Source organism: Calidris pugnax, unplaced genomic scaffold, assembly GCF_001431845.1.
Source record: "Calidris pugnax isolate Ruff unplaced genomic scaffold, ASM143184v1 scaffold106, whole genome shotgun sequence".
Classification (NCBI taxonomy): Eukaryota; Metazoa; Chordata; class Aves; order Charadriiformes; family Scolopacidae; genus Calidris; species Calidris pugnax.
The window spans coordinates 230,875-246,377 of NW_015090824.1; the positions used below are offsets into that span (position 1 = coordinate 230,875).

Here is a 15,503-nt window from a genome sequence, read left to right on the forward strand (position 1 = left end):
TGCTGCCACCAGTTGCCATCATGCTGTGCCAAGTGATAGAGCTCTTCGCCCACCCAACTTCTCCCTCAATCCCCCCAAAATGATGTCCTATCCCATCCTTAACACCTCTCCCAAGCAAGACTGCTTCCATCGCTTTTAAGGAGAGACAGCAGTGCGCTCCTCACTTCAATTCCCTTTGGTAGGCTCAGTCCCTCTCCCACACATACCTCTGTATCTTTTTCAGTAAAGTCAATGATAGAAAAAGCTTTGCGGACTATTTTCCAGTCGTTTTTGTCATTAATAGAAAACACTTTGGCACATCGACCCTATACAGTAAAAGAAAGGTAAATTAGTACAATTAATTGGCAAAGCAATTTTATTATCAAACACAGCACCTGGGCATGCTACTTTCATTTCCAGTTTCCTCAGCCTGTATAGATGCAGTCTGCAACTAGTTAGCAAGTTTATTTCACCCCTGCTAATCCTCAAAGCGGCTCATTTGATCAGATCTTTCAGCTTATACTTAAATTGTCAGATAATTTAAAGTATTGAGCTTGGATAGTGATTACCATAAAATGGCTAAGTCTTGTGAAGAGTTTGAGCTTCCAGCCATCCTCCATTTTTATGGTAATATTATCTTCTGCCCCATCATTCTTCACTACCAAGGAAGAAAGAAAACTGAGTGCATTACCACAAAGTGAACTGTATAGTGCATAACCATATGTATGGACCTCTGTGTGAGGTCCATAAATCCTGAGAAACTCATTTTATACCAAATTCTGATACAGAGCCCTTAGAGAAGATGCCTTTATATGAAATGTAGCTTGCAGACAGTTACTACTGTGCTGTTTAGTAGCTCAGGCCACTCTTCTCAATGAATCAATACATGACTTGACTGTACCAGAGGGACCAGGATCATCAAATGGTTTGGTGACACTTGCTTAAGAGCGTTTACACTCTCACAGCAGCAGTGAGGATGGCAGCAGTAGGCTGCTCTGCACACACAGAACACAGGGAATACACAATTAATAAAGACCTGGTGAAAGGGACCTTTTTTCAGCTCCAATGGCCTCGCTGTCACAGGGTCATGTTGCCCCAAAGCTTGTTTCTGCCCCCACAACCATTATCAGCTGATTCAATAAGAGATATTATCCCTTATAAGCCACTTATGTGCATCCTTAGGCCATCACAGCTAGAACAGAGTTCTAGCAACAAAAGTAGAGTTCCTGCTACAAAAGCACCCAGGGTAGAACGATGTACGACAGCTTTGGGGCAAATATGTTTGTGACCAACTTGCCTGTGAGTTTCACTATAACATGACACAGTGTGTTCTCTCAGCAGCTCAGCAGCACACTTCGTACGTGAGGAAAGCTGCATCTGCAATCCCTACCCTTCTAGGTGTAAGATACAGAGAGAGGGGGACAAGCTCTCACCGACCTGGATGAGATACGCGTACTTTTGGGGGTTGCGCTCCAGCCCCAGCCAGCAAAGAAGATCCTTGTCTCCACCCTCTAATAACTGGTAGAAAATATGGAAATTCCTTTCTCCGTGGTTTTGATGGACAACTCGGGATTTCTCAATCAGGTAGCTGAGGATGTGCCCTCCGACAGGAGCTCCCTGGCAGAACAAAGCAGTCAGATCAACACCCATAGATACAAACAACATCATTGTGAGGGCTGTTCCTCCACACCGAGGAACAAGGAGCAGTGTCAGGAGAAGCACGTTCACTTTTCTGCTGTTACTCATCTGCCATCTTGTGTTTAAGAGTTAGTATCTGACAACAGCACAAGCCTTATCTAAAGAGTTTGCTGTCCTTCTGGTGCAACTTGTGCTTTACAACAATCTATATTAGCTGTCTACTGAGCGCCAGCAATATTGCCAGTGATGTAGGAAGCTTTCAGGACGTGTAACTAGTAACTTTACTCACAAAATGCAACGCCTGTAAAAATAGGGTCAGAAAAGTGCAGTGTAAGCCTTAATAAATCCTGTGCTGCCTGGTAAGCATCCAAGAGGTTCACTGATACAAGTTGTTTTAACACCGGTCCATTAAGTTTGTTCTCACCTTAAAATCAAATTGGATATCCATGTATTTCCCAAATCTACTCGAGTTGTCATTACGCAGAGTTTTTGCGTTTCCAAAAGCCTATGGATAAAAGGATAGATTAAGTCACTTGCCATCTTACTGAGAACCTGACACCCGCGGTAGGACAAAATTCCAGTCACAAAGACTTGCTGCATCAGCTGAGTCCTCCTGCAGAATTTAGTGGGATTAAAGAAATACAAACTAATGTATTTCCCTAGCTTTAATGTGGAATTCAGCTAAGCAAAATGAAGAGAATGGACAGGCTCACAAAGGATCGGTTTGGAGATCCCTTGTACCAAACTAAACTGGCAGAGCAACAGAAATTGGTGCAAGTCAGGCTGTTGTTCTTGCTTCTGTGACCCATAACTGAAGCCACAAGGAACTGCTGTATGGTGCACAGTTTCCTCACACTCCCAGGTTTCAGCTATTCCCCACTATAAAACCGAAGTTTAATTTCTAAATGATATTAAATGATGTTAAATCCCAAGCATTTTTTCAGAGGTTGTGCTGCCAAAGGATTCCTGAAGAGGTCACGGGCATTTCTGGTCAACCCCATCTGGCAACTGTCCTCCTAACGACAGATAGCTTAGAAAGAGGTGTGAAAGGGATGGTTTTGAGTCCCTGGTCAGTACTCTGGACTCACGATCCAGACACCATCACCATGCTGTCACCTACAGCCTTCCTCACGACCACCACACAATGATAGTTACTTCCTGATGGTCTGAACAGCCCACGTCCTCTTCTTGGCCTCCTTCCGTGCCAGTGCTCCTCGCCAGCAAGCCTCCAGCTTGATAGCTGCAAGAATTAAGCAAGTCCTTGTATTAGTATCAGAGATCCTGTGCCATACTATCCTTTAAATTCATATAGCAGAAGATATAACTGGCTCTTCTGTAGCTCTTCCCATCAGCTGATCTTTAGAGTAAGAAGTTTAGAACATTTTTTTCTCTGTAATAACTGATCCAGCACTACCTGCACTGCAGAGCTCAACAGCCAGGCAGTGATGTACCGCACAGAGCCAGCAGCTCATCTCAGAAAGCTGGCCTTTGAGCCTGCAGCATCATTTATGAGGTTGTCCACTGTGCTAAGAGGGTTTGTTCCCCCAGCAGTTAACGAGCAATGCCCTCGGTACCCCCCCAGAACACCCCCACACTCACAGCAGAGGGTGCTGCCACCACACAGAGCTGCTCCCACAGCTGATGCCTGGGTGACACCAGGAGCAGCACATGGTGTGAGGAGCTAAACAGACCTCTGTGAATGCTCTTCATACCACTGTCACCTGCATCTAAGCCCAGCATCCACAGCCCTGCAGGTGATATCTGCAGCAACATGGATTTGTGACCTCCCAAAGCTACAGCTCCTATCGGAAAGCCCAGCCCTAAGACACTCCTCAATCCCAGAGCTCGTACCTGCTGCTCTCTTCTTCTCATAGGCTCTCTTTCCAAGGCATCCTTTGTATTTGGCCTGTAGTCTTGAAACTGGGGGAAAAAAAAAGCAGCAGAGCCATTGCTCATATCTACAGGATCAGAACATCCAGGAGCTGTGCTCCCAGCAATCAGACACCACATGCCAAGGCACAGGAGGGTCTGCACAATCACCAAGGAACAACAGGGCTAAAACACCAATAGGACCAAAAGTTGCCTGCACAGGTAAACATGCCTTTAGGCAGCCCCAAACAGCTAACACTAGGATGAGATGGGTGGTATATCCCAATTCCAGGGGAAACATAAGGAGATACACGTCTAGAACTCAAGCAATATAGCTCATGATTTCTCCCCACCCTGGAAAAGATTATGAAGTTCTCCTTGGACTCTCCCGAGCGATGCAGATGGGGGGCTCAGCTCTCACCATGGTGCATCTGCTGCACAAACCTGGAGCCCAGAAACACAGTTCACCCAGGCTCTGCTTCTTAGTTACAGACAGACAAAGGGAACTGGAACCATACCCAACAGATGCTTTCTGAATTCAAACGCATCTTCAGTAGCAAACAGGGTCTTTGGGAACCGAATGAATATTTTGGTCCTGAAAAAGAGACCATGAACAGCTTATTCACAGTGAGCCATGGTTTCAGCTGCCCTAATTCATGGATTCTGACATTCACAGGTTGAAGGTGACATGAGAGAGCCCTGCCCTGCCCCACGCCCTGGCAAGGAGGACATGGCTGTGGTTCAGGAGTGGTTACAGAGGACAGTTAAGAAAAGAACCCAAGCCAAAGACGGGCAAGTTGCCTGTGGCCAAGCAAGCAGGGAGACATGGAGCTGAAGCAAGGCAGCCCACCTCCCCTAATCCAGAGGTGGAAGAAACTCAGCTGTACTCGAGCTTCCATGGAAACAGGAAGGGGAAAATATAGAGGAAATTTATGCATCCAGGCTTTTCATCTGTCTCCTTGCTCCTGTGCACGCTATACCTTTGGGGTGAGGTTACTTTAGGCTGTTTTAACTAAATCACAAATCAGAATCCATCAGGTTTGCAGACCCAGGCAGGTCCACCCAGTTCACATGGTCACGCAAGAGCCCAGCTAAAGGGATCAGTTCCCACCACCAGGTCTTGCAGCTCTCTGGGAAGGGCAGTCACAGACAGAAGATCAAATATGGCAAGCACCATGCAGCTGACCAGCCAGAGAAAGGAAATTTACCTTCCTAATTTGTATTCCTCAGGCTTGTAACCAATGTGCTTGATGAGCCTCTCCACACCCTCAGCTGCTGGGCCATGCCAATGTGGCCAAGTAGCTGGACAGAGGGATTTATACCTGAAAGATCAGCAAGACATCAAAACAAATGACTTGACATTTCAGGAACTCCCTTCCTGAAGCTCTCCCCTCAAGATTCCTACTGCTTTATTCAAGGCAGAAGATGCCAAAGCAGATCAAAGTGCATACAGACAAAAAAAACCACCTGTCTGCTGACACCTCGTATCACCAGGACTTGATATTTAAGCAAACCTTGCTCTGAAGCCCTCATGAGAGGGCAGGTTCACCTGGCTGATGGCAGAACAGCTCTGCTCACCTTTGCAAGAAGAGCTCATACTTCCGCCGATACGCGAAGCCGGCTCGTCTCACCCGCAAGTGCTCCATCAGTCCCAGGTACTTCACCTGATGTCGGATCAGATAATCATCAAACTTCCCTGTAGTAAAGTCATACATAGTCACTGGAAAACACTGGCTGTGGAAGCTCAACTCACTTGTTCATGTATTGGGACAGATAAAGAAGGGATCAAATCCTGTTACCCAAGGTGATGACTTTGCTGCTAGCTTAACCAAGAAATATATATGTATTTAATCTATGTATAATGTGTATATATATAAAATATATGTATTTTATCTGCTGTACCTAGCTACAAGCTAAAATCTCCCTCCTTTATCCCAGCTGTGCCTTCAGCCCAATGTCTTACCAGGCTCCTTGTTCTCATTCGGTTTAATGCATCGGACATAAGAAGGCTCCTTGGACATCAGGATGTCTATGAGGCTCATCAGACTGTTTTTGAACTGGGTTGCAACCTAAGACATAATAGAAAGAAGTTTCTTGCCTTTGGAACTCAAGCACTGCAGTAATTGAAGTCAACTTGTTCCCTGCACCCATCTTAAAACTAAGATGTTAAGTAAAAGGCTGACATATGCATTAGTAGCACAAAACCATTGAAGCACAGTTAAATCATAAGTTACCTGGACATTGTGCTTAGCAGGAATATTTGAACCCCTGCCACGCAGCTGGACACGCAAGGCAGCCCTTCAGAAGCTAACTGCTATTGGATGCTGGGCACAAGGCTTGTTTTAGAAGAATGCATTAATAATAACATTAAGTTATGTCAGATCGGTAGCTGCTGCCTCAGCGACATCCCTGTTCAACCACCAGGATGCCAGCAGGGGTGTAACACCAGCAAAAGAAAAAATAAACCACTGAATTTAGGACCAAGGATGCAATCGGTGGTTAAATCAAGACTTGGGAAGTTGAGTTTATATATTCAGACTAAAGATGAAACTCACAGTCTCTGGTCTCCTCCTGTTGTCGAGCTCTGACAGTAAAAAGCAGTCTCTAATGATGGCATTTTTAGAGTTGCACAGCACCTGAAACAGGGTAAAGGAAAAGCTGCCTTATTTAGCAGGCAGCTATTCCTACTGTCAGGCTTCTAAGCTCAAGCAGCACAGCTGTAAGGACATGCATGGAGGTGCCTAAAGAACATTGCTCAGGAGAAATACATGTTGTTTGCTACAGAGATTAAATACACCTGCAAACATCACTACTTCAAGCAAGGTAACTTAGGAGCCTTTTTTCTGTTCTTACCTCTTTCAGGTTTCTGTACAGGAGATCATTATTCTTCTCCAGAAATCCTGAAGAAAAATAAAACAACATCCCAAGGTTTAATTCCTTTTGAAAGCTACACGCTTTAACACAAAAGCTGGAAATTTATATCCTCAATTTATATCCGCTGCACTCATGTTTAAGATTTTAGCACCTTCAGAGAGCAGATGTTTTGTATTTCATCTTCACACCAAGCTATTAACTACCACGCTGGCTCAAAAGCTCAGGTAACTTCTAGGCTGGTACTTTGTTCACACTCACCAACAGCACAGTAAGTGACTTCTCCTGCGTAGTGGAGGAGGCGGAAATCCACCCAGTCAATCGATTTCCGTGTCTTCTGGTCTGCCAGCTTGCGACTGCGGGGGGGAAAAAAAGAACCCAACAAGAGAAAAAGCAGCAAATTGGCTTCCTTAGCTTATCAAAAGTCACCTGCACAAAAAGCAGCCGTAGAAGAGCTGGGAGTCTATTTAATGTTTGTTCTATCAACATGGCTCTGACTACGCAGTTATGGCCTATAATTGAATTATCATCTATCTGTCCATTGGGAACAGCTAACAGCAAAATTCCCTGTCAGCTGAAAAAGCTGAAAAGAGTCAGTTACCACAAACTCCTCAAAATATCTGTGACCCATCCCCACCACTTGGCAACGACCACCCTTTCCAGAACTGTTAAGATTTCCTCATATAACATTAATTTAAACACATTCTCGCTGCCTACATGAGAAAAAGATCACCAGCTTCCTCAATTTTGAAGTGAAAATGGGGTGGGGAGGGAAGGGAAGGATTGTTGGAGATATTTTGGCTTAGAACAAGAACCCAAATACAAAGGAGAAATCAAAATTTTCAAGAATAGCAGGAAAAATTTAGAAAGCATAGACTCCTGGGGGGGAAAAAAAAGGAAAAGAAAAAAAATAAAAGAGCAACTTAACAGTTTAAGTTTCAGCTTTGTAAGCAGTCACTAACAGCAGAGTTGTGTGTCACAACAGCACATTAGTACATCAAAATTTCCTTCCAAGAGCATCGCCAAGTACAGATCCCATTTAAGTAGCTCTAGCACTTCTATTTAAAGCTTTTAATCAGGCAGAACAGTATTAAGGCACATTGTGGTGACAAGGAAGTTGGCTACAAATTTTCCACTTGGCTGTGATGAACTTCAGAGCTGTAGGAAGGGTGACAATTCAGCAGCGTGACTCAGAATTGATGGCTTGTCAAAGCCCTTCAGCAGGCGTCTGCTGGGAACTGCCAGAACAGCCCAGCACCAACGTGTTCATCTACCACCAAAACCACATCCAAAAATACCACAAATTGAGTATGAACCAAAACACCACTCATCTGGGAGATACGAGCAGGACCATGCTTCTTTCCTCTTCCTACCTAAAGCTCTCACATACCCAGATAGACTCTTGAAAAACGTTTATGTGCCCCCCACAGCCTGGGGCATTAGACTCCTCTTCACAGTATCTTCTGCTTCCCCTGGAGTCAGTGGGGGACAAAGCCACCCATGGCCAAAGCCATCTAATCTTTAGTCCCCAATTTTAATATGGAATGAAATCAGACTCAAAGATCAGCATCACCCTAGTAAAGAGACAGGAATCCCCACACCACCACCTCCCCAATATCCTAGAACATACTCCACCAGTGTAGCACATTTCAACACTGGCTGGGCTGCTTGATTTTCTTTGGTGTAAAGCAAAAAATGTTCCCTCCCCAATGCTCTGTTATGGGTAAGAGATGGGAAGAGTCTCGTCTGCAGTAGGATACAGAGCGTAAATGCATACGTCACGAAGTGGGCATGATCTCCTACTTTCTCTTCCAGCTTTTCCAAGAAGCTCAGATCAGTCGCTTCCCCAGGTCGTAAGCATTCTTCATCCTGGAACAGCAGGCACTCCATCAAATGCTGCTCTGAACAGACTACAAACTTCATTATGCAAAACCAAAGAGCTTGGATACAATTTGAGGCGAGGTCTGGTTTATACAGGCAATTTCCCAGTTAAATTTAAAGCTTCGATTATCTGTTTTCAGTAGAAGTATCAAGATAAATCCAGTCAGATCTGCCTTTTTCTTCCAAACTGTCTATTATTTTTATTATTTGTAGTTCACTTAAACAAAAACAATGAGAAAGATGACATCATTAGACACCAAAATTCAGGAGGATCTGCAGGACTCTCGGTCTGGATGAATCACAGAGTTGGAGGGGGGAGACAAGCTTAAAGATTACCCTTTTTTGACCCAAAAAACACAACAAGCCCCGCTTGAAAGAGCAACCCATTGCAATGTGAAGCTAATGCTGAGCTTCAGCAGCACCTTCTCTGGATTACGATGTACTAATTTCTGTCTCCTGTAACGAAGTGATGAAAATTCTTGGCTTTGTGGACATGTCAGAGTAGTGGCATGGAACAACGCAACTTCAAGTGTGGCTACAGATCTCTACAGGAAGATTACTAGATTTCTTACTAATTAGAGTTTGCATTCAAGAAAGTATCATTGTGGTAGCTTGAGTGATCAAACTCCTCCCCACTTCTCAAAGCAAGAAGCGTTACACACCATTGCAGAACAAGCTCCTTGCTCAAAGCTCTGGAAAGAGCTGCCTTCAGCCTCTCCCATTTCTCCTGCCATCCCTTTGAAGGCACAACTTCAGATCGGTATTTTAGAAGCAGTAACAACTAAAGGGCAAGGAAACAAGAGGAAGACCAGGAGGAGGTAGGCAGGTCTTAGGTTTCCTGTCCTATCTGAGCCCCTTTGAAGTGTCAGAGATTAAAACAAGGAAGTCATGTAAGCAGATAGATGGGATGAATTGTCCTCTTTCATCTTTACAAGAGCCTGGAGGTCTCTTGTAAGGCTTCAGGTGGCCATGAAGAAGTACTCCTGGTGTTCTGCAGTCTCCCTAACAATACTCAGAAGAAAGCTGGGTCCCATTCCTGTTGCTGACTAAAGCCAGCCAGGTTGCTGCAGGTACCTTCCTTCTATCTCTCCATGTCTCCAGGCAAAAAGTAGAGAGAATAGCCTAGGTCTGCCTTCTCAAGCACTCAGAGTCTCTGTAGAAGCAGCACAACTCCTTTAAAACCCACAGCTCTTTAGCAAGCAGATCCTCTAATCTTCAATCTTCTGGACCTTGTTTACAATATCTATTTGTTTACATTCTGAATAATGCAGACCCTTCACATAATTAGAGGAAAAAATACAATTATGGACCATTAGAGTAGGGAACAGGCAGGCATTTTAATTTAAGTAGCACAAACTCTTACCAGAATGGAGATTATTCCTTTATGCTTCTGCTCAACCAGGTCGCAAATGATCTTGTTGTTAAAATAAGGAATTGGTTCCCACTGGAAATAAAGGAAAATAAAAGGATGAATAGTTTTAGAGGAAGATCTTTGCCTTGAAGTTTTTAAGTTGTTTGGAGCCAGATTCCAATCCCAGTAAAGATCAGTGTTGTGACCTTATCAATTCAAACTAAAGAAGAAAAAAACAGGATGCCATCTTCATTGATGATCAAAAGCATCCAGTGTAATGGCAGTTCAAAGAAAAAAGGGAGGGGGAACATAATAAATTACCTCTATTCCTTCCAGTTCATACTCCTCCTGCTCTGCTTTCAAGGTCATCTCAATCAACAGCTGCTGGAGCTTCTCATTGCAGTAATTAATGCAGAACTGCTCAAAGCTTCAGAGTGGTTAAATGAGGATTAGTTTTTCATTTATTGCATGGATAGTTTTACCACTGTTACAGTTTACCACTACTGTTTTCCAGCCAGACAGCCCACTTTGATCCAGATCAAAGCCACCCATTCCTCCCACACTGTTGTGCCAGTGGCTCAAATCCAGGCAGGCAGCCCAAGCTGGAGCTTTCTCCAGGGGCTTTCCCTAGCCCAGTGCCCTCAGATTTGGCAGCCACCTGTAGCTTGCCTTGCTGGGATGAGACCACACTCCAGAAGCCACATAAGACTTCAGCACATGGCCCCACCAGCACAAGGACAGATCACCCCAAGCCTCAGGAACAGCCCTTACCTGTTTGTGTCCAGCACTTCAAACCCATAGATATCCAGCAGGCCGATAACTGTTTTCCGAGTTGAATCCTGTTAAAGATATTATTGCTCTGTAATTGCTGCTTCAGCTCATGCTTCTCCCCTGCATGTTTCATGTTGCATCCTTCACCTAAATTTTAAGCTTTCTCTTCGACAGCTTTGTATCACGTGCCAATGGAGCAGCCACTTTAAGGCAGGCAATGAACTACTAAAACTCTTAAACACACCACCTTCCAACTCAACTACAACATTTTCCAGCTCAATGCTGTGGCATTCCCCTACACCAGTTATCAAGCAACCAAGATATTTGGTGGTGAGCACTCTAGGACCTTCACTGGAAAAACTCTGCTCAGCGTGTCAGGAGCACTCAGTGTCTGGGAAGACATGAGACAAGAAACCAACCTTGTTGGCTAGAGAGCCGTTAATTTTGTTGACCAGCCAAGTGAAAGTTCGTCCATAAATCGCCTTTGCTACTGCATCCCGAGCGTAGAATGCCAGATCCACATTCAGAGGGCTCAGGACCTAAAAATAAAGATATGCCAGAGATGATAAACACCACAGCTGGTCAAATTCCTGCAAAGCCAATTCACACCTGTGGTTGGAGAATGAGCCATGTTCTCTTATACCACAGCCCAGCTCTCAGCCTACCTAACTGTAGCTGCCTACAACTTTATTTACCATCAGTGTCACCTCAGGCTGGTGTACGGCCACAAGCCAGCAGGATTGTGATACTACGTTTTGGAGAAGACTAATTTAGACAAGCGGGGAAAGTATTCTGACTTCCTTTTAGTTTTATTATTAAACTTGGTACAAAGTGCTCAAAGAATGTTTTTTCCCAGTGCTTTCCTCTGTTTGTGCAGCCAGTTTTCCAGGAAGCACCCCAGGGATGGCACAGAAGGAAGCTGTTTGGCTCAAACACAGGGCTGCCTGCAAGTCCCTCTTCCTAGCTTTCTTAATAGATACTACTTCGTTCAGCAGTAAGCCTCTAATATGGGGAATAAGTTTTAATTTAACATCTTAGGCTAGAAGAGAAAGGTGATATGGAGGAGAGTGTGATCTGGTTTTACTGTAACACTGCAAAGAACAGAGCTTCTCATCAGTCACCACTGGCTGGGGTGGCTCCCAGCTGCCTGGGGTCACAGAGAGCTACTGGGTACCTCTTCAGATCTGGCTTCGATCTTCCGATGGGTGAGAGCTTCCTGCAGAATGGACAAGTGCACACCCAGTAGCTGCAGAGAAGGAAATACTTGGACTCAGAGCGTGGCCAGCAGGAGACTGTTTAAATAAGCAGCATCGTGTGATCAGTAGGGTATAACCCCCCCAGTCCCTTCCCAGTTACACTCATCTTTGAGCAACAATAAGTAAGGAAGTTTCAGAGAGATGTGCTAGAGAGAAAAGGGGCCCTACAGCTCCAGACAGGTTATCACGAGCTGGGTATTTACAGAGCAATCATTCTGCTTTTAGGAACAGACATGTTTGCCCTTAAACGCCCACAGAAATGTCAAGGCTTTCTTAATAGCAGCTGTAATACTGACATTGTCTCAGAAAAGTTACCTTTGAAATCCATTTGATCTGTGTGCCATCACGAATGATGGCATGCCCATTGCTATCTTCTTCAAACTGAATGTTCCCAAGGTGCAGGACGCTAGCAACGATTCCAAAGAGATTCTAATAACAAGAGACACACCATTAGAAAACAGGTTGCCACAGCTCCATGAGATGGTCCTAATCTTTCCTACGCGTGCTAATAAACAGAACGTTGGCTTGGCCAAAGGTGGCGAGTTGGACAACCTGTTTCAGGGACATGCTGCCACCAGTTGCCATCATGCTGTGCCAAGTGATAGAGCTCTTCGCCCACCCACTTCTCCCTCAGTCCCCCCAAAATGATGTCCTATCCCATCCTTAACACCTCTCCCAAGCAAGACTGCTTCCATCGCTTTTAAGGAGAGACAGCAGTGTGCTCCTCACTTCAGTTCCCTTTGGTAGGCTCAGTCCCTCTCCCACACATACCTCTGTATCTTTTTCAGTAAAGTCAATGATAGAAAAAGCTTTGCGGACTATTTTCCAGTCGTTTTTGTCATTAATAGAAAACACTTTGGCACATCGACCCTATACAGTAAAAGAAAGGTAAATTAGTACAATTAATTGGCAAAGCAATTTTATTATCAAACACAGCACCTGGGCATGCTACTTTCATTTCCAGTTTCCTCAGCCTGTATAGATGCAGTCTGCAACTAGTTAGCAAGTTTATTTCACCCCTGCTAATCCTCAAAGCGGCTCATTTGATCAGATCTTTCAGCTTATACTTAAATTGTCAGATAATTTAAAGTATTGAGCTTGGATAGTGATTACCATAAAATGGCTAAGTCTTGTGAAGAGTTTGAGCTTCCAGCCATCCTCCATTTTTATGGTAATATTATCTTCTGCCCCATCATTCTTCACTACCAAGGAAGAAAGAAAACTGAGTGCATTACCACAAAGTGAACTGTATAGTGCATAACCATATGTATGGACCTCTGTGTGAGGTCCATAAATCCTGAGAAACTCATTTTATACCAAATTCTGATACAGAGCCCTTAGAGAAGATGCCTTTATATGAAATGTAGCTTGCAGACAGTTACTACTGTGCTGTTTAGTAGCTCAGGCCACTCTTCTCGATGAATCAAGACGTGTCTTGACTGTACCAGAGGGACCAGGATCATCGAATGGTTTGGTGACACTTGCTTAAGAGTGTTTACACTCTCACAGCAGCAGTGAGGATGGCAGCAGTAAGCTGTTCTGCACACACAGAACACAGGGAATACACAATTAATAAAGACCTGGTGAAAGGGACCTTTTTTCAACTCCAATGGCCTTGCTGTCACTGGATCATGTTGCCCCAAAGTTTGTTTCTGCCCCCACAACCATTATCAGCTGATTCAATAAGAGATATTATCCCTTATAAGCCACTTATGGGCATCCTTAGGCCATCACAGCTAGAACAGAGTTCTAGCAACAAAAGTAGAGTTCCTGCTACAAAAGCACCCAGGGTAGAACGATGTACGACAGCTTTGGGGCAAGTATGTTTGTGACCAACTTGCCTGTGAGTTTCACTATAACATGACACAGTGTGTTCTCTCAGCAGCTCAGCAGCACACTTCGTACGTGAGGAAAGCTGCATCTGCAATCCCTACCCTTCTAGGTGTAAGATACAGAGAGAGGGGGACAAGCTCTCACCGACCTGGATGAGATACGCGTACTTTTGGGGGTTGCGCTCCAGCCCCAGCCAGCAAAGAAGATCCTTGTCTCCACCCTCTAATAACTGGTAGAAAATATGGAAATTCCTTTCTCCGTGGTTTTGATGGACAACTCGGGATTTCTCAATCAGGTAGCTGAGGATGTGCCCTCCGACAGGAGCTCCCTGGCAGAACAAAGCAGTCAGATCAACACCCATAGATACAAACAACATCATTGTGAGGGCTGTTCCTCCACACCGAGGAACAAGGAGCAGTGTCAGGAGAAGCACGTTCACTTTTCTGCTGTTACTCATCTGCCATCTTGTGTTTAAGAGTTAGTATCTGACAACAGCACAAGCCTTATCTAAAGAGTTTGCTGTCCTTCTGGTGCAACTTGTGCTTTACAACAATCTATATTAGCTGTCTACTGAGCGCCAGCAATATTGCCAGTGATGTAGGAAGCTTTCAGGACGTGTAACTAGTAACTTTACTCACAAAATGCAACGCCTGTAAAAATAGGGTCAGAAAAGTGCAGTGTAAGCCTTAATAAATCCTGTGCTGCCTGGTAAGCATCCAAGAGGTTCACTGATACAAGTTGTTTTAACACCGGTCCATTAAGTTTGTTCTCACCTTAAAATCAAATTGGATATCCATGTATTTCCCAAATCTACTCGAGTTGTCATTACGCAGAGTTTTTGCGTTTCCAAAAGCCTATGGATAAAAGGATAGATTAAGTCACTTGCCATCTTACTGAGAACCTGACACCCGCGGTAGGACAAAATTCCAGTCACAAAGATTTGCTGCATCAGCTGAGTCCTCCTGCAGAATTTAATGGGATTAAAGAAATACAAACTAATGTATTTCCCTAGCTTTAATGTGGAATTCAGCTAAGCAAGCTGTTGTTCTTGCTTCTGTGACCCATAACTGAAGCCACAAGGAACTGCTGTATGGTGCACAGTTTCCTCACACTCCCAGGTTTCAGCTATTCCCCACTATAAAACCGAAGTTTAATTTCTAAATGATATTAAATGATGTTAAATCCCAAGCATTTTTTCAGAGGTTGTGCTGCCAAGACGCCAAATGTATATGATTTATGTTATGTATGCAGGCACAAAATCATGTAAAACAGGAGGCCATTCCTGGGTGCAGGTGTTTGGACTTGCATCGAAGGTGTGTGGAGTGAGGTCATCAACACCAGCTCTTTGGGAATTTGTACCTTTAATTAGTTCTTACCTCCAGAACAGGATTGGAAAGCAGCAGACGGTCACGGACGATCTGCAGCTGCTCCGTAGTGGGACAGGTTACAGCGTAATACTGCAAGATCTTCTTGGATGCTTCTGTCTTCCCAGCTCCACTCTCCCCAGAGATGAGGATGAAGTGGTTGTTGTACTCACTGCACATCACCCGGTAGGCGTTGTCAGCTATGGCATATCTGAACAGGGACCACAAGAAGCATTCAGAGGAGAAGCATCCGTTAGAAATGGCAACAGGGACAGAGTATCAAAGGCTTTTCAGAATTCCTTACTCCTCATCTGATATTGGACATGATGGGAAGGCACAGCTCAAAATGTGAGACTGACTCAAGGTCTCATGGAAAAACACCCAGTCTGAATTTGAGGGATGGATGTGGCTTGTTCCTTTTCCCCACTGTAGGATTTATACAGGCTGTGTGTATTCCTGGTGAATGCAGTTTATACACAGCAGGGAGACTCCCCCTTCCAGAGCAGAGGAGTCAGATTTGATTCCAGGGTAGTTCTCAAATTCTGCTGATAGAGACAAAGATAACCAATAGCAGAGCCTTCACCAATATGCCACTTAAGGAAAAAAAATAGAGAAAAAGGAAAACCTACTCAAATCTCCACCCAACAGCTTCTAACCACCAAAAAAAAAAAAAAATCCAGCCCATTGCTC

The 15,503-nt window shown here is 44.4% G+C and overlaps 2 protein-coding genes across 2 annotated transcripts in view; both read right to left on the minus strand.

Annotated features, from left to right (window-relative positions):
• Positions 1 to 2,725, minus strand: part of LOC106886797 (unconventional myosin-Ih-like) — a 31,987-nt gene extending 29,262 nt beyond the window's left edge. The window contains exons 1-5 of the mRNA XM_014940015.1: positions 2,706 to 2,725; positions 2,331 to 2,367; positions 2,042 to 2,122; positions 1,417 to 1,596; positions 207 to 305 (exon numbers count right to left, since the gene is read on the minus strand). Coding sequence (XP_014795501.1) covers positions 207 to 305; positions 1,417 to 1,596; positions 2,042 to 2,122; positions 2,331 to 2,367; positions 2,706 to 2,725 — 417 coding nt within the window. The remainder of the gene's footprint in view (positions 1 to 206; positions 306 to 1,416; positions 1,597 to 2,041; positions 2,123 to 2,330; positions 2,368 to 2,705) is intronic.
• A 43-nt stretch (positions 2,726 to 2,768) lies between these two features.
• LOC106886798 (unconventional myosin-Ih-like) overlaps positions 2,769 to 15,503 on the minus strand; it is a 30,376-nt gene continuing 17,641 nt past the window's right edge. Inside the window, exons 21-40 of the mRNA XM_014940016.1 lie at positions 14,826 to 15,024; positions 14,223 to 14,303; positions 13,598 to 13,777; positions 12,388 to 12,486; positions 11,932 to 12,045; positions 11,535 to 11,606; positions 10,780 to 10,899; positions 10,361 to 10,428; positions 9,911 to 10,016; positions 9,602 to 9,682; positions 8,135 to 8,226; positions 6,619 to 6,713; positions 6,340 to 6,386; positions 6,042 to 6,122; positions 5,450 to 5,555; positions 5,065 to 5,182; positions 4,695 to 4,808; positions 4,005 to 4,081; positions 3,469 to 3,537; positions 2,769 to 2,857 (exon numbers count right to left, since the gene is read on the minus strand). Of these exons, the coding sequence (XP_014795502.1) occupies positions 2,769 to 2,857; positions 3,469 to 3,537; positions 4,005 to 4,081; positions 4,695 to 4,808; positions 5,065 to 5,182; positions 5,450 to 5,555; positions 6,042 to 6,122; positions 6,340 to 6,386; positions 6,619 to 6,713; positions 8,135 to 8,226; positions 9,602 to 9,682; positions 9,911 to 10,016; positions 10,361 to 10,428; positions 10,780 to 10,899; positions 11,535 to 11,606; positions 11,932 to 12,045; positions 12,388 to 12,486; positions 13,598 to 13,777; positions 14,223 to 14,303; positions 14,826 to 15,024 (2,008 nt within the window). The remainder of the gene's footprint in view (positions 2,858 to 3,468; positions 3,538 to 4,004; positions 4,082 to 4,694; positions 4,809 to 5,064; positions 5,183 to 5,449; positions 5,556 to 6,041; positions 6,123 to 6,339; positions 6,387 to 6,618; positions 6,714 to 8,134; positions 8,227 to 9,601; positions 9,683 to 9,910; positions 10,017 to 10,360; positions 10,429 to 10,779; positions 10,900 to 11,534; positions 11,607 to 11,931; positions 12,046 to 12,387; positions 12,487 to 13,597; positions 13,778 to 14,222; positions 14,304 to 14,825; positions 15,025 to 15,503) is intronic.